At 35.5% G+C, this 19,151-nt stretch overlaps 1 protein-coding gene across 2 annotated transcripts in view; it reads left to right on the top strand.

Annotated features, from left to right (window-relative positions):
- The window catches only part of ITGB8 (integrin subunit beta 8), an 85,010-nt gene extending 66,073 nt beyond the window's left edge, over positions 1-18,937 (top strand). For both annotated transcript variants that reach the window (XM_053553606.1, XM_053553604.1), the window contains 6 exons: positions 2,674-2,808; positions 5,136-5,541; positions 7,862-8,087; positions 9,271-9,377; positions 13,087-13,250; positions 13,571-18,937. In XM_053553606.1, coding sequence (XP_053409581.1) covers positions 2,674-2,808; positions 5,136-5,541; positions 7,862-8,087; positions 9,271-9,377; positions 13,087-13,250; positions 13,571-13,693 — 1,161 coding nt within the window. In that variant the 3' untranslated portion in view covers positions 13,694-18,937. The remainder of the gene's footprint in view (positions 1-2,673; positions 2,809-5,135; positions 5,542-7,861; positions 8,088-9,270; positions 9,378-13,086; positions 13,251-13,570) is intronic.
- The last annotated feature ends 214 nt before the right edge of the window (positions 18,938-19,151 follow it).

Genomic DNA, 19,151 nt, shown 5'->3' with positions numbered 1-19,151 from the left:
ATTCTAGGCCCCAGGTGCTTCCTCCTATTTGATACCACCTGTTTTTCATTTTGTACATGGTGTCAAAAGATATGCTTTATTCTACCTCGCATTTATGGGTCAATTATAAAGTCTCACTTTCCCAGATTCTCCGACTCCCTTCCCGACATGTAATGTTTAGTAGTGTAAGTTGTAGCCACAGCATTGTGAAAAACCTCAGACTTGTGTTATAATTTACCCAAGGCAGCACCTGCCTCAACCTTGGACATAAAAGGGAAAGACAGGAAGTAGACACAGGATATAAAATGAAGAACTTGTTTAAACTTTCTTCTTTTAAAAGGAAAAGAAATCTTGCTAGATTTGTTTTTGAAGAGGATTTTTTTCTATGTCTGGAAAGTATGTTGTGTAAGATAAGGAAGAAAGTCTTAAATTATATCTTTTTCTCACTGTTACAAAAGAACATTAGGCCTAGGGGCGCTTCGTTGCAAAGAAAATCAACCATCTGTATAATTCATTTTTGTCAGTAGTTTGTTCCCCAGAATAATCAAAATAAAAAAAGAACCATATGCTATTAGGAATCATCCTCCATTCCATAGTATGAACCCATTTATTACTCAATACATGGTAGAGGAGTTAACAAATTTTTATCTGTGGGTCTGTTAGTCTGCACCAGAGACTAAGAAGATAGCTGCATTTGGTCTCAAGTTCTTTATTTGCCTAAGATAGGTGTGGATGCTTTACATCCTTATATTTCTGATTAATCTTAAACAGTGAAAAATATTTGTAATGCCAACAAAAACTTACTCTGGCTAACTAATCTCCTTAAGCTGGGATTCCTCTATGATTTTATGTATGTCTATATTTTCAATATTCTTCTGAAATTTCATTTTCACAGTCCAACAGAAACAATTCACAATTCATTAAAGAATTGTATGTCAGTAAAAAAATAGATTCTGCCTCTGTACCCATGAGGTATCAAAAGGGAATGGGAGGATTGTGCCTGGAGATTAATTTCTAAATCCTAAAACTGGGCAGAATTTTAGAGATTTATATTCACCCTGTGCTTGAAAAACATTGACCTAATTAGCTTCAGGTCTTAAGAGAAGTAAATGTCAGGACAGATTGACAGTGTCCATTGTGCTAGGCATTTCCATGTATCTGTCAGACTGTTTGCAAATCAACATTTGTTTGTATGTCACTGGAACTTTCTATCAGTTTGCTAAAATTATTCAATTATTGGTCGCAAACTATGAGCTCTCTAGGGGGATAAAAATGTAGCTGACATAGTCTCCCTTAATGCAAATAATATTTACAGCAAGGAAAGTGCCATGTTCTAAAGAGATACTGCCGGAATTCCATGCTCAATTATCAGTCGTGATATATCATGCATGTTTCTTTATCAATGAATTATACCACTGAAGAAGAAAAATTAAGTAAAGAAAGAATTAGAAGCCATTGGAAATTATTTTCCTTCTTCATATCCTTTCAATCTCTTCAATCTCTTTCAATCCTTCAATCTCTTTCCTTAGGAACATACTTGATTTTTCCCTTTCTTTTGCTTACAAGTATAGACTAAGGATTTTTACAGGTGGTAAACTCTGCAGTTACATGGGACAAAGTGTACATATATACCTAACGTTCATATTTAAGGTAGCTAGGTTCTTTGGAAATTAGATATTGTGATGGAAGAAATTAACATGTGCCTGCTGTATGATAGACATTAAATAGGTGTTTATTGATTATATAATAAGTGAATAAATCAACAAATTGTTTTCTATTGAGGCCCTATTTGAGTGTTAGGGATTAGAGCAAACTTGTCTGACACAGCAGGGACTTGGCAAAATTCCTAAGCCGTTCTTAGAGAACGTTATAGGACTATATATTTCAGATAAATATTATGCCTATGGTAGAGAAATGATCTCCCCCAAAATGTACCTTTCAATTCTACAGTAATAAGGCATTTTAGCTTTTGTAATAGTCTCAAGTATTTGGGGAAACCCAAATGGTTTCTTCAGCAGCTGTGTATGTGAGAAGCATGTTCCACATTTGTTAAGCTGGCAAGATTTACCCTTTGTGATGATATATGTGTTCTCAATGTTTTATTTAAATTTGATCAGAAAAATAAGTATCGACTGCATTTAAAAAATGACTGTTTTGGTAACAGGCTGAGTGAGAAATAGCTTTGAAGAGATCAAAATGCACGGTCATGGAAATACATTTAAAAACACAATATGTAGCTTTTTCAGATTCATTACTTCCACTTTGTGATAGGCATTTATGTTTACTCCCTGTCTGTACATGACTTGATAGCTCATTTCTTCTTAGTGGTGAATATAATCCATTGTTTAAACTTAACATAGTTTATCCATAAACCCACTCAATGACAATCATGGTTGTTCCCTAGTTTTGCCAGTGGGAACGAATAAAGCTACTATAAAAATCTAAAAAAATAAATAAATAAATAAATAAATAAACAACAATTTAAATGCAGATGATCTAATCCTTCAGTATTTCTTATGTATTTCAAACACAATTGGGTCATTAGGTGGAAGCCCTGTTTTTATTTTATACTTTCATACAGATTTTTTATTTAGTTAAAAATTAGATGTGTAAGGATTTAATTAGCTTGACTTTACTCTGTTGCTTAGATTTAAAACTACTAAAGTAGGTAATTCAAAAACGATGTCTCTCCAGAAACTCATTTCGGAAGTGAAAGTCCAGGTGGAAAACCAGGTTCCAGGCATCTATTTTAACATCACCACCATCTGTCCAGATGGGACCAGAAAGCCAGGCACAGAGGGGTGCGGAAACGTGACGAGCGATGATGAAGTATGTGGATGCATGTTTTTCCCATTTAAAATCACTCAGTTGTTTGGGGTACTTTCCCGCAGAAAAATCAAACCGTTCTGGAAAGCTTTACTTCCTATCAACCCCAATAATGTCATTTATATTTCAAAGTGACTATCATTGTCTCTCTTCTAACTTTCTACTTGTAACCCCCATTGATAGTTCTCAAAAACTCTCAAGTTAAAATAAATAAATAAATAAATCTTATATGAAATATTTGTTTAATAACAGTAGCTTCAAACTTAGGCTTCACAACCACTATAGACTAGGAAATCACAGCTTCCCAAATGAGTACTGTCTATACTTATGATGATGATAATGCTTTTTTTGGTTTCAAATTCACAAATTCTTAAGAGTAAATGTGAAATTGAAAGTAATAAGTCACAGAAATGAATGGGCGTAATGGAACCGCTGTTAAAGGTTAAGAATTCCAAAATGTTTCACTTTGTGATTGCTCAAGTCCACTCCTAATGATCTGGAAAGAGTTAGGGAAATGTGACAGGCACGTTGAGAAAGGAGTCATGACATCTTCTGAAAAGGCTGGAGATACAAAGCAGAGAGGTACAGACTACAGCAGCATTGGGAGGCAGGACTGGAGGAGAGAGGGACTGTCCAAGGACCAGCCCAGGACAGCATGACACACACAGATGCGCTTTAGCGAGTCCTTGCAGGGTGAAGTGATTTACAGGGAGTCATTTACCTGAGGAGGTCTGGAGGCCTCAACTGCCTCAGTTTTAAATAAATGAGTAGGACTAGAAGATTTTCTAATCCCTCTTCCTTCCACCTCTAAGATTCTTTGATGGTTGATTATTTAATGTCATGCTATAGAGAAAAAAAAAAGAGTTATTAAGATAGAAAGTTCTAAGTCAGAATAAAAGAAAACATTGTTTCTCTTTGGTTAGAATATATTTAATCCCTGTAGGAAATTTTAGAAACTGTGGGTAGTATAATTGTTCTTACAGGCTGTATATTTTACATTAATTATTACAAGTTTCTAATTCTGTAGTTCCCTCTGCAATCACTCTTTGGATTTTGTTCAAAAGACATCATTTACCAGTTTGCAAAATACACATTTGATTTCCATTAAATGCAGAGAAAAGTTTTTACTAGCAAAAGATAGCACTAAATTACTTTCTGAAAAATGGTTACCTTTTTAGAAATAGCTTCTTCCCTTCAAATTCTCAATTTTGAAAGAATGGTTTTCGGGCTTTTTACATTTTTTTTCTTTTTCTTTGCCTAATCTTTTTCCTTTCACTTTCAACCAAGTAGTATAAATAGTTTGACTCTCAGGAATAGTCATATGACCTCTTAATTCTATAAATCCCATGTTTTGCTCTATTGCTAGTAATGGCAGTGACCACATCATCTCACACATCTGTTAATCCTAAACATTCTTAAAGACAATGCCAGTTCAAGTATAATACCAACTATATTGATTTTAATAATAGGAGACTAACTCTAATTCCTAATGCTTATATAAACCTAAATTTAGTTCTTTTATATCTTTATACGCGTTTTGCATCTCAGAAAGCAAAAAGATATATGCATATATGTGAGAAACCTTCTTATTTGCCAGAGTACTTAAAGATGGTAAGGTGAATTCAACAAATAAAAAGATACATTAAATCAGTCCCGTGTAAAAAGAAAAAGTATAGAAAAATAAGAAAATTATCAGGAGAAAGAAACTGTAGTTTCGTGGAGAAAATCAATTTCTGCCAGCCCAGCTCCTTAGTTCTGGGCTAATATCCTTTGTGAGAGATCTCAAGATCTAAGAATGGGAGTCCTAAACCTTTTTCCCTTGAGTAACTTTAGAGAAAGCCTCAATGACAACTGCTTAAACTAAAATTTAACTCTCAAACTCTACTTGGGCTCCTAGAAAATAGGAGCAAAATTAAAACTTCTCATTTTCGGAAGCCCTTTACTTTGGTTTATCTGATATTTCCCTAGAATCACGTATTCAGGAACCCCACATTTAAGGATTGAACACTGGAAATGGCCAATTCTTTCTCAAGTTTGCTAAGATATTAATCATCTAGGTAGAGTAAGTAGGTACTTGAAATAAGCCCACACCTAGGTCTGTTTAGTAGTCCAATAAAGGCAATTGGCAGACCTTGGACCTTTAATTAGAAAATAAATGACATTGAAAAGGGATATTGCATACACATTGAAAGAGATTGCATATGTACATTTAAACCATTGTTAATTTCTCTCAGATGGGTTATTATTGATTCAAATACTAACAGATATAATATTGGTAATAAAAATAGTCAAGCCATATAAATGTATTTCCTTTTTCCTCCTAAATTTAGGTTCTTTTCAATGTAACAGTTACAATGAAAAAATGTGATGTCACAGGAGGAAAAAATTATGCAATCATCAAACCTATTGGTTTCAATGAAACCACTAAAATTCATATACACAGAAATTGCAGCTGTCAGTGTGAGGACAACAGCAGACCTAAAGGAAAGTACGTAGATGAAACGTCTCTGGATTCCAAGTGTTTCCAGTGTGATGAGAATAAATGTCATTTTGAAGAAGATCAACTTTCTTCTGAGAGCTGCAAGTCACACAGAGATCAGCCCGTTTGCAGCGGTCAAGGTGTTTGTGTTTGTGGTAAATGTGTATGTCATCAGATGAAGTTTGGAAAAGTATATGGAAAATACTGTGAAAAAGATGACTTTTCTTGTCCATATTACCATGGAAATCTGTGTGCTGGTAAGGATAAATATACACAGGCAGCTTTTGCTAATCACTATTATACTAGCATCTGTGTTAAAATACCTGTAAATCACACCTTTATAAATTAACAACACTGAATCCTAATTTGTCATTCAGAGTTTCATGATCTATGAAACTAGGGCATGACAACAGATTTATAGCACATGATTTTAGTAGTTACATTTTAACTTATTTTCTACAGGAAGTACTTCAAAATAAAAACCTGACATTAATTGCTATTCTTACATATTCCTTCATCTTGGAAAGAAATATAGCAGAAATGGAAATCACTGATAATGTCCGATACATTTCTTAAAAGAATCTGATTCATTCTCATAAATTTCCTCAAGCTTTCTCACAGGGCTTTATTCCTGTCAGATTGATAAGAAGTGAGCTTTAAAAATGTTCTTTTCATTTATTGGAAAATTCTTAATGCATTATTATAGATATTACAAGGTTGTAACTTAAATCTCTCTGGTGTGTTTTTTGAATAATTATAGCAACACAGTTGTCAAAAGACAGCATTTTTTAAGAAAATAATGCATTACTAAGTATATAAAAGATAATCTTGAGCCCACATACAGGCAAAATTTTAAAAAATGAAATGAATTAAAATAAAAATGTCAAGATTATTTTGGTTAATTCAGTTTACTGCCACCTAGAGGTTAGATTTCAGAAAATCTGTTCAACATTTAAAAATTAAAACAAAATAGTTTTTAAATGAATTTAATAAACTACCTGTCATTTGAGTTCTGTGATAATTTTTCTTTGACAAGGTACTAAATCCAATTTTTGTAAATGTGTAAAAACACATTTTTAATATTTGTATTTTTGTCAATATTTGTAAAATTATTGAGAAATGTCATAAGCATATGGAAAATAACAAGTCAAAAAAAATTTTCTATTCTTTTCTAAGCGAAAAATTTAACCTGTATTCCCTAAATTTGTAATGGAAAATTGTCCTTTTTATTATAAAATATTTTATGTTTCAAATTTTTATTCAGCTGTAAAGGCATTATAGACTTTAGAAAGAGCTAGCAGTTGTCTACTATATTTTAGAGAGAAGAGAAAAATTATTTCACAGGGAAAAGATAGAATTTTCTGAGCTCATTTTCTACAGCTATCAGTCTGTTGAAGAAATTTCAAATACATCAAGTATTTGCCCCAGTTTCTGTTTGCAGTGAAATGTGTGTATCAAAACTGTCCAGGCAATTGAGAATCTTCTCTGAATTCTTCGTGTATAAATATGAACTGTAGGGCAGACTTGGATTTTCTTCACTAGTCTCCTTTGGGAATAAAAACACATGTTCTCAGGCCACTTGGCTGGGATTCAGCGTGCACCGTGGAGCAGGTCTGGCAGAAGTTTGTTTGGCCTGAATCTCATTAGTTTTATGCGCAGCAAATTGGGCTGATCCTACAGTACACTCTATGCACATTTACTCCGAGCTCAGCAATAAAAGAAGTGAGAGAGGAAGCGAGGAAAAGAAAGGCAAGAGAGTAAAAGGAAGGAAGGAAAGAAGGACGGCAGGGAAGCACGAAATGTACCCCTTCTTGAAGATTTCTGGTTCATATTGGCATAGTAAATTACGGGCACTTTTTACACTCTAAAATTCTTGTAACTGTGTATGACCAGTGTTTCCTTATCTTATTTGTCTGCATAAATGCCCCCCCCACACACACACATATCATCTTTTCTTTTATCTATTTACCACCTACTAACAGCTCACAACATAGATTAGGACATGCCCCACTAACTTAATGAATAATGTTCTGAGGGTATGAAAACTTTAGTTCCACTTCCCGGGAGACTTTATCTTAAATATGGTACCAGCAGCTCTGAAGCCGTAGATTTAACTCACAGCCCTTCAAAGTTACCCCCAGGCCTTTAGCAATAATGAAAGACTGAGAGAATAGCTTTTGGAAGCCATCAATCAAATAACCATTATTTTTCCGATTTCAAGTCAGAAAGTTAACATTACTTCAGCCTTTGCAGCATCTTTATATTTGTGTGTTTTTAATTTACAGCTGAATGTACCATGACATTCAAGCAGTGAGGCAACCCCTAGGGCAGGGGCGCCCTTCACACTTGTTAGCACAATGTATCGGCATGTAGAGATTATCCACAATAGAACAGCTTTGGAAATAGACTCTCCTAAATTGTGGCATTGTTTACATCAGACCAATAAAAAACAACGCTGTTTCTATTCACTGGGCTGTCGGTGTGTTTCCGTGGAGATGGGAAGGGGATTCATGGTTGGGGACTCTTCACAGAGTCAGTGGTCTCAATAACGGAGATCCTGGGGTGTCTTTGTTGCAGGCCACGGAGAGTGTGAAGCGGGCAGGTGCCAATGCTTCAGTGGCTGGGAAGGGGACCGGTGCCAGTGCCCATCAGCATCAGTCCAGCAGTGTGTCAACTCAAAGGGCCAAGTGTGCAGCGGAAGAGGCACATGTGTGTGTGGCAGGTGTGAGTGCACCGACCCCAGGAGCATCGGCCGCTTCTGTGAACATTGCCCCACCTGCCATACAGCCTGCAAGGGAAACTGGTAGGATTCCTCTGTCTCCAGACATGCATACAGCAGTCCTCTGTGAGAGCTGCTTCTGTCCTTCATTGTTCTGCTGTCCTTTCCTTTTTTTTTTTTTTTTGTAGAGACAGAGTCTCACTTTATGGCCCACGGTAGAGTGCCGTGGCATCACACAGCTCACAGCAACCTCCAACTCCTGGGCTTAAGCGATTCTCTTGCCTCAGCCTCCCAAGTAGCTGGGACTACAGGCGTCCACCACAACGCCCATCTATTTTTTGGTTGCAGTTCAGCCGAGGCCAGGTTCGAACCGCCAACCTCGGTATATGGGGCCGGCGCCTTACTGACTGAGCCACAGGCGCCGCCCTGCTTTCCTTTCCTTAATCTTAAAAGTTACCAGATATATTGTTACTATCATGCTGGAAAAGAATTTAATAAGAAATATTAGAAATCAGTAGATTTAGATTCTAATCTTTGGCCATGAGGTAGCTGCAGAAGCATCAAGACATTCACTAGTTGCTGCTATCCTGTTTATTATTAGAATTAGTGTGATCTAGGACAAGTGATTACAGTTCTCTGTGCCTTGGTTTCCTATTATCAAAACTTAGGATGTTAATAATAATACCATCTTATAGTTTTATGAAAGAATTAAATGAAATGATTCATGTCAAAAAACTCCTTTGTGTTCAGTATATGGTAATCATAGAATAAATATTAGCCATGAAGTTATTCCTATCATCTTTAATATTTTAATGATAAAGAATGATGGTAACTGTGAAGCACTCAAGAAATAAGTGATATGTAAGAGAAAGGTGATATGTTAAATAACAATGATATTATTGTCTTGAGTCAAGTTAGTTTCCAATGACAATTTGAGATCTGTTTAAAGAACACTAATCTGGACACCACTGTCCCTTCCAATTTGTTTCATTTTTAAAATTTTAAAACGCGCTATCTCAGACCAGTAGATAAAGTAAGTTGCTTAGAATTATGTATATTACTTATACATTACTTATGTATAAGTAATGGTAATTTACTTATATCATTTTGAAAACCAATATTTTAATGCCAGAGTTATTTTAAAGGAACCCAATCAAAACTTGAACTACCTGTTGATTGTTATTTTGTCATCTTATTTTTTGCAGAAAATATTACAATTTACTATCTTTTTTTAAAAAAATGAAGATTTTCTTTTCCCCCCGTACAGGAATTGTGTGCAATGCCTTCACCCTCACAACCTGTCCCAGGCTATTCTTGATCAGTGTAAATCATCCTGTGCCCTCATGGAGCAGCAGTATGTGGACCAAACCTCAGGTAAACCAGAGCACAGTAAAGCAGGCGCTGAGGGTACCTGTAGAGGGTAATACTCTCCACAGGGCCCATCATTAACCATGCTAAAGAAAGTACTAATGGAGTCATTTTTTTATGATGAAACATTGCCTTATTATTTAGAATAGTATTTATTGAATCATTGATACACAAAAAACTGTTCGTTTTAATATACACAGTGTAATGAGTTTGTGATTCAGTTTTTTTAAATCTCCCAGAGATTTCACTCCTAGTCAGTGAAGCACTGGAGCAGGCTTGCCATGATGTAGTTAAGCGGTTAGATTTTTCATCTCATCTGCACAGCTCAATTTTTGGACTGTGTACCAGAAAGGCATCAAATAAATTATCTAGAGAGGCCTTGATGACCTAAAGGTATGAATTCCCCGTGTAGACTTATTTCAATAAGAGATAAGGTCTCTGGAGTCATCATTTTTCTTCATCACTCAAATTTGCTTCCAGTTCTAAACTTCTTCACATTTAAGCAACATTTACTTTCTGGTGTCAGGAGAAGCCAAGAATTTCTAAAATTCTGCTTTTGCAAAATACATAACTTCAAAAGGCCATTCTTTCCTGGTACTTTTCATTCTGATATAAATATAGTTTAGGGTGAATGATTATCAATGCAGCACACTGGAAAGGGTATGACACTTTTAGTCTACAGACCTAGGCCTAAAGCATGTCCCTTACCATTATTGGTTAAGGGACTAATGATATTAGGCTGATATTAGGCTGATAGCCTACCTACAAAATTTCTCTGAGCCTCAGTTTTACCATTCGTAAAATGGAGATAAAAATCAACCTCAAAGACTTGACATTAAATGAGCCAGTGGACCTGGAACAAGTATCCGATGTAAACAATAACACAGAAATGAGAGAAAAACATGAGAACTATTTTTTTTTTCCTAAAGATTATTTTTTTTTTCCAGAGAAGGGTCTCTCTCTGCCATGATGGGTGGAATGCAGTGGTGCTATCATAGATTACTATAACTGTGAATTACTGTACTCAAGCAATCCTCTCACTTAGTCTCCCAAGTAGCTGGGACTATAGGCATGCATCACTGTACCTGGCTAATATTTTCTGGGGGGCGGAGAGTTAGAGATGGGGTCTGGCTGTGTTACCCAGGCTGGTCTCTTGAGGCTCCTGACCTCAAGAAAACCTCTCACCTTGGCCTCCCAAAGTGCTGGGTCCACACATGTAAGCCACTGTGCCCAGCCCTCAAAGATTTTTTTTTATTTTAAGAGAAAGGGCCAGACTTTGTTGCCTAGGCCAGAGTGCAATGGCCAGTCATAACTCAGTCCATAACCTTGGACTCCTGGTCTCAAGTGATCCTGCTGCCTCAGCCTCTTGGGTAACTGAGACTACAGGGGCACCAGCACACCCAGCTAATTTTGTGTGTGTATGTGTGTGTGTCTGTGTGTTTTTAAGAGATAGGATCTCACTGTGTTGTCCAGGTTGGTCTAGAGCTCCTGGCCTCAAGGGATCCTTTCACCTCTACCTCCCAAAATTGAAGGATATTTATTTATTTATTTTTAACTTTTAAATAAGTTTATGAGAACCTGAAAACCCAGAAACCTGCTTTGTCCTGGTGTAAGGTGTGGGACAACACATGAGTTAGCAATTAAGCTTGAAATTATGTCTTCATTGAAAACATTCCTATTGCTACTATTATTTCAAATTTTTCCTCCAACCTATAAGAAAAGTTTTAGCTCTTAGGGAGACTATGTAGTAGAATAAACTTTCTGCAAAGTTTGTTTCCTTTTTCCTTCACATCCACACTGAGTTTAGCCTGTAATGAATTTGGCTCTGAAAAAGAGTCCATGTGCTACCAGCTGGGGCTGTAGTAATCTCTCCAGAAAGCCAAGTGCCTTTTCTAATAAATACCGAGATGTCATTTATTATGTTAAGTAAATACGCACTACTCTGCCTTAAGTGTTGTTACAAAAAGTGTTCCCTTAAAGCTTCTTAGGAAAAGCCCTGGCCTGACCTAACCTATGAAAGGCATGAGCCGGGGGTAGATGTTCTACTATCCATAACAACATGTAAAAATGCGTGCCCTGAAAGTGTCCTCTGTCCTACCCTATTAGAGATATTTCTAAGATGTGTCAGTAGCTAGGGGGCTCCCCTCCCCTTCACAACTGCTGTGTAAGGAGAGGAAAGAGCATTCCTTAGGCACCTCTATCATCTCTCCACTCAATCACACTTACAGTCTGTTCTTTAGTCTCCGGCTGCTCTTCTACAGGCAAGAAGCCAGTGAATGGGTCAAGCGCCAAGGCCCCTCTAAGGATCTGCCTTGACTGATTGAGTAGTCCTAAATCAGCCAAGGGAAATGACAGCCCGTCAGAACAAAAGGCACGTGTTGTCTGAGCCTGAGTGTCCTTGCGGAGGACTCCAAGAGCACTACCTTGAAACACAGCCCTCTGGATTCTCCCTCTGAGCTGTACTGACTGGAGACTTTCACTGGCATTTTATGTTTTCCATCCAATGTATAGCCTTTGACCTTTCTTTCAAGGTATCTTATCAATGACCAAAAGAAAATAGAGCTCCATTCCTGGAGAGGAATTCTTGTTTTCTATCACACAGTTCTTGCCTTATCAAGAGCTCATTTGGTCATCACTGGGAATTCAAAAATAAATCACTCATAATTGGGGGATGCACAGTTCTAAACTTTGGCAGATTTCCTCCAGTGGCCCCCTCAGGGAGCCCTTGGACATTTGGGTGAGGTCCCCAAAGTCTGGAGAATGGATGGAGAAATGCATAGTTCGTTAGGCCAGGAAGTAATTTTATGAATCTAGGGCAGCAAGTGAATTCTGTGGAATACTGGCCTATTGTGCAACCATGTTCCTCCAAGATTAGGGTAATACCACTGGCAGCAACAGAGCCTGTAGACTTTCTAGCGAGAGTTTGGCAAGGATCTGCTGCTAAAATGGAGCGTGTCCCTTCTCTTAACATGGCTTTTTTTTTTTTTTTTCCAGCTAGTAATTATTTGTTCTTGGAAAAATAACAGTGAATTTTTAGAGGCAAATAGGATAGCTTTTGTTCACAGACATGTAAAAAGCAAATTAGTGAAAAGTAAGGACAGAGATTTTCGTATTGTCCCAAATCGGACACTCCTATTTCCTGGAGAAGCTATGGGTAATAATAATGAAAACTTGCACTATAATTTCAGGGGAAATATTTATTTATCTACTCTAGAGAAGTACTGATTTTAGCTTCTGCAGATGTTTATTTTCCATTACTGGCGTGCAACAAACGATAATAAGAGAAACAAACATATGTTAATGCCCAAAGCTGTTAAATATTTTAAATCTTATTTTCTACTTAGGGGCCAACAGCACAAACCATGAAAATGGTCCCTTTCTCTGTCAAGGAGTAGATTGTGATTAAAGGACTTGGACAAGTCCAGTTAATACAATTAAAGAATCAAGCTGCAAAGAAATAATGTTATTGAATACATTAATTGGTGCTATTTTCCAAAAGAGTTTTCTGTTGAAAATACCTCAGTGATAAATACTCAATAAAAAGTAGAGAGCTGTCCTTTTCGAGTCAACAGTAATTTAAGTTCCCTGTTTTGAAAATGTGGATCACAAATATGTCTGGTCCTCTTAGTTAAGACATGATCATCTTTTAATTGACAGAATCCTTTGGTTTCCTCATTCCCGTTTTTAATCCACTTATTTGTTCGCTTCATTACAGAATGTTTCTCTAGCCCAAGCTACTTGAGAATATTTTTCATCATATTCATAGTTACATTCTTGATTGGGTTGCTTAAAGTCCTCATCATTAGACAGGTGATACTACAATGGAATAGCAATAAAATTAAGTCCTCATCAGATTACAGAGTGTCAGCCTCAAAAAAGGTCAGTGAATTAATTCTAAGAAAGAATTACTGGGGGGAGAGGATGGGGATTGGGGTGCTCTCACTGAATGGGCACAATGTGGGGGTGTTGGTATACTTTTGTGTGGGGGACATAACCACATAACTCAACAAAAGCAAATTATTTTGACCTGGTTGTTTGGATCCTCATATTAACCTGAAATGAAATTACTTTTCAAAAAGAATTTTAAAAATAAAAATTCAGACTGTAAAACAGAAAGAAAAAGAATTATTATCAGTATGTTATTGTCTGCTTACAATATTTAGATCATTAATTAATAATAATATTTCTTCTCCATCAAGGATAAGTTGATTCTGCAAAGCGTTTGCACGAGAGCAGTAACCTACCGACGTGAGAAACCCGAAGAAATAAAAATGGATATCAGCAAATTAAATGCTCATGAAACTTTCGGGTGCAACTTCTAAAAAACGATCTTAAAATACTTTCTGCAAAACTGGATTTTTTAAAATAATTGCTCCTAAAATTTATAATTGTAAAAGTCACAGGAGGAGACAAATTGCTCCAGATCATGCCAGGGGCTGGTTGGGCCCTGGAATGAAGACTGACAGGCATCTTCATCATCATGTGACTCACACAGCTGCTGAATTTTCCAGAGAAAAATGTGTCTTACTACTGTTTGAGACTAGTGTCTTTGTAGCACTTTACTGTATTATATAACTTATTTAGATCAGCATAGAATGTAGATCATCTGACGAGCACTGATTACACTTTACAGGTACCTGTCATCCCTACGCTTCCCAGAGAGAGACAATGCCGTGAGACACTGGCATTGTGTCACTACAAGGGTACAAGTCATCCCTGCACTGAACATGTGGATGAGAAGAATAATTCAGCAGTGATATACTAACGCTGCCAAACACTGCAACCACTGGTAGGTGAATAGACAAGAACAGCCAGATGAAGAAATGGTTAGCAAGTCACTCAGCCAAGAGGTGAACAGCTAGACCCTTAATTAAGAATATTGCTTTTGAAACTAATTTCATGCATGTATGTTTACGTTTCTCTTCTTTTTACAAGATGGATATTAATCCCAGCATTCTCTCCTGAGTTTATGTTTTGTTTTTCTTCCTTACAGGATACGTTAATATTTATCACAGATGACTGGATTAAATAAGTGCTAAGTTACTACTGCCATAGAAACCTAATAATTCAAGGTCACTTTATTAGAATACTGGTTTGAAAAGTTGAATGTTAATAAGGGATACTGTAAAGTATCATCCACACCTGAACAGCTTCATTATTTTCAAATGCAGAGTTTTTTTTATCTTATCTAGTAAACTGGAAGGATTGTTTGGCTATTTCATTTGTCTAATCATTGATTCACAAGATACTTATAAACTCTGCCTCAGGCAAAGTACCAGCTAGATTTTAACTCCCAGTAAATATCAGCATTTTTCAAATGAAAAGCATATTACTTTTTTACTTTTGCCCTTGAATGTAGCCAAAGGACATCTTTTCCTGAATCACCCCAAGCCTACTCACCAGAATTCATAAAACTATAAAATAGGAAAATGGTAGGTGAAACCTACCATTAAAATGGAACCTTTTAATGAGTCAGAGTACTGAAGCTCAGAAATTTTAAAGGATTTCTTACTACACACCCAAGTGATGAAGTGGCAACGTTAGAAAAGAGTTTTCATGTTCTTATTCCCAGGCATGTGTCGCGCTACCTCTTGAATCTTTAAAATATTTCAATTGGCAAATATTTATAAATGTGATTTACTGAAATCTCGATTATTTGAACATGAGAAACTTCCAAAGCAACTAAATTGTCCCTAATTAACTTCTAGTCTTTCCTGCTAATCAGCTTCTAATTGCAGCACGGCCTAACTACAGGGGACTCACTTCTCACTGTAACCTATATGAACAGTGTCCCCTGGAGTTGTTCAGCGCTGAACTGCTCCACCCAAGATCTCCAAACAGGGGCTGTGAGCTCTGTCCTCCCCAATGGGAACCTCTTTATAATTACCCTACTCTTGCGATTTAGTCTGATGGTATTGGCCAGGAGTCCAATAGTCCTGTTATGCAGTACAGAGTTTTGCCTAGGATAACAAAAGGATTTATTTAAAATATCTTCTTACACATATCATTAACTCTAAAGATGTACTGTCTTCCAGCACTTGGGTTAAAGTACTAGATACTTGCATTTTGGTGAAGACTAACTTCCATCCTGTACTGTATCTCAAAGAGACTTGAAAAACGTGCAGCAAGTTGTTCTGGAACCAGCAAACACAGGACTGTATTAGATGTCCCCCACTGTAAGCAATTAGGATGCTAACTTGAACTAACTTTACTTCCCCAAATGAGGACTGGTATAATCCAGTACTGAGACCCACTTGTGGAGGAAACCTTTAATTACTAAAAATTGCATAAAAACCGTGCTCTATAGCCTCTCACACATGGCATCGTTTTAAAAAATGGCAAATGAAGCATGAATGTTTTACAAACCCCCAAAGGGAAAAAAGGAGAAGATACCCATGAATGAAAATGCTGACAATTTTTTAAATGAATGTTACAATGTTCATAAACAATAACTTAATTTCCATACAAAATAGCAAACAAAATGAAATCCTTCGATCCTTATAACCTCGCTCGTTTGCACTAACTTTATAGTGGACCAAGGCTGTAATCACAGGAAGGAGCAGATTCCCTTGCCAGCAATTCAGCACTAGATGGGGATTGTGATGATGCTTGTGATGTCTTGTGCTTTCTATTTTTTACTCAGAGAGCTAATTCTTAAAAACTTTAGGCTTACATTTTACTTGAATAATTGATATATTCTTGTGTAATGGTTTGTGAGAAGAGAATTAATATCTGACTAGTTAGAATTAATTAAAAGATAAGAAAAACAGGGTATCTTAGATTAAATAGTTTAGAGCCTATTTTCAACTAATATGGCCCCAAGAGCCTTTTGAGATTCATTGGTATTAGACACGATTAATGAATTTTAAATTGTTAACAAAATTAAGAAGTTGAACAACAGTTTTAGTACCATAGCATTTTTGTGCCCTAAAATATGTAATGATTTAGAAATGTGCCATCCATACACTACAGCATAACTGTGCGTTTTACTTCTCTGGGGACGCCTTTACACGGCAGCGTACACGTATTTATAAGCATTTGATGTATTTTTGGAAATTTTCTAATATTTATTATGCCATAGACATCCTCTGGAAGACTTCAAAGTTCACTAAAACTTTGGTTATGTCCTAAATGTTCAGTATAACTTTGATTTATAAAAATAGCAAACAAACAAACAAACAAAAAAACTAAGGTTAAATAGAAAAGATATCTCTGGAGGCAAATTCTTCAAAAGCTCAAAATTAAAATCAGTAGATACATCAGCTACAACACTTAACCAAAGAATAAATCCCAAATATTTCATAATATTTACTTAACTCCCTTGAAGGTAATCTTAAGTATGATAACAGGCATCCAGGAGACATGTATGAAAAAATTTCCCTAAGGATTTTTTTTTTTCTGGTACTGGGCAGATTATACTCAAAGTTTTTTCTTCCTTTTCCTATACATGTTTTCCTCACTCACTTTACCCAAAAGATTGCCTTAAAGCTTCAAGATCAATAGCCTAATTGTGGAAAATAACTAAATTTAATGGTAAAATGAAGTTCTTTATTTCCCAATGTCTCTGATTGATTTTATAGCTTCTGAACAAAGACCGATCCATTCAAAACAAAGAATTTTAAATTTCCAAAACTGAGCTTCTTTCCATTTGGAAGGATTTGTGATATATATTTTTATAAAAGTATCAAGTGAAACACAATTACTTGAGAGCTCAATCGTGTGCATATAGTATGCTGATTTGTTTACTCCCAATATTTAATTTATGACTGTCTTTTATTTATATTGAACTAAAGAACTCCATTTCATGCAATGCAAGTTGAGGTGTATTTTTCAAAGAAATACAGAACTAGCATTCTTTCCAATAACAACCATTTTCTTATATAATTACTCTACAAAAATTTATTATGTTTTCCTGATTACACATATCCATATTTATATTTTATTGATTCTCAGACACGACCTTTTCAATTTGACATCTCTGAAATTATGAAGTATGTTACAATTGCTAGCATTTTAGATGCAATGTTTAAAATTGTGCTTGAATAAATATTACACTAACTCAACTTTAAATGTTCATGGGTGTAGGTGCATTCCTTTTCTTACAGATATTGGAGAGCCCATTTGTGATAACCTATGAAGGCAATTTCCAGAACAACCAAATGACGAGTCTAACTGTAGTTATTAGCTCAGGTTCTGCACATCTTTAGGTTATGAAACTCTTTTGGGCCCCTGCTTATACTTTATGCTCATGTCTACACTTTTCAGCAAACCCTACCTTAATGTAAAAGTGTTGGTGGATTTCGCGCTGTTTGGTTAACACATTCTTATTCTTTCTAAGAGACCCTTTTATGTGATCATCTCACTTTTAAACAGAATTAACTGGAAAAAATATACATGAAACCATCATAATTAGATTATACAGCCCTGGTAGGTCTTATGTCAGTGGCAGAGGAAAACTTTGATAAAACTAACCAGTGCTGTGAAAAATAGCTTTCCTCTAGGGTCCTCCTACTTTTATCATTTCTATTCTTTCTACTTTTTACTTGGCTCTGTTCAATTTACCTTCAAGCTCATTATAATGACTGTTGTAAACTGCATATTTAAATTATTTGAACTTTATGAAACAATTGTTTGGCTATCTGGGCAGCTGTTAATGTAATACCTGAAAATAGAAACACTACTCTTTCATCTACCTGGAATATTTTTCTGAATAAAATTTATCTTTGTAAGCTAACTCTATTAATCAGGTTTCTAGCCTCTACAGTCTACTTCAGTTAAAACTGTGTAACACAACAATGTAAAAAAAACCACTGCTCTCATCAAGAATAGAAAATGTGTGATGATTCGTGTAAAGAACTTTTACCAACTTTACATTGTACACACGGAAATATGATTTTGATAAAAATACTACAAAATGACAAGTATGGTACATGGTACATAGATTTTATTAAGAATGTTTGAGTATAAAATATTTTAATTCTAAATTATAATAAAATATAAATTTGCACACATTAATATAGAAATTCATTTTGTGTATATTTAACATAGCTTTAAAACGATTTTACATCTACTAGCTACTTTGTTATGGTTTTTTAAACCTCAGCAAAAACCTTAGAATTGTTTTTAAATTATCAGTAACATAATCTTATTTTGTTTCACTTAATATGTATTGCATTTGTAAAAATAAATTTAATATAAGATATATTTTTAAATTAAAATATTTGAATATTCTAAAATAGTTCTAAGAAAGAACCAAATTCTCATGAACATGTTTCTACTATTTCTAGCTTTTAAATATAAAGTTAAATTGCCTTAAATAATACAGAAGATTGGAGAATATAATTTCACATACTATACTATGAACCTGTTCATATAATTCTGATTGACTACTAACTTCAGTTTTATGTATTTATTAAAGAGCTGACACTGTAGTTTATTGTGAGATGTTTATTTTTCTAACAGAGCCTATAACAATAAGGACAAGGCATTTAATTAATGCATCATTCTGTCTGAAAAGTAGGTGTTAATCAATATGAAATTTTCTGTTTTAAAATAAAAATGTACAAGTTTAAGAATACACAGAATGCTTCTTTATTTTCCATGTGCTACATGACCCTCAAAACTTCCAGACAGTACGATGTCACATGAAGAAATGTAATAACATTCACACAAAATCATTGGCAGAAAACATTACACGATCCCAAAAAGCGGCTACTTCTCAAAAATTAGAGGCCTGATGGTGAAAAGGTGAGGTCATCCTAATTGCCCTTTTTCTTTTTG

Source organism: Nycticebus coucang, chromosome 11 (genome assembly GCF_027406575.1).
Source record: "Nycticebus coucang isolate mNycCou1 chromosome 11, mNycCou1.pri, whole genome shotgun sequence".
Lineage (NCBI taxonomy): Eukaryota > Metazoa > Chordata > Mammalia > Primates > Lorisidae > Nycticebus > Nycticebus coucang.
The sequence above is the reverse complement of the archived record's forward strand: the minus strand, read 5'-3'. Positions and strand labels throughout refer to the sequence as shown.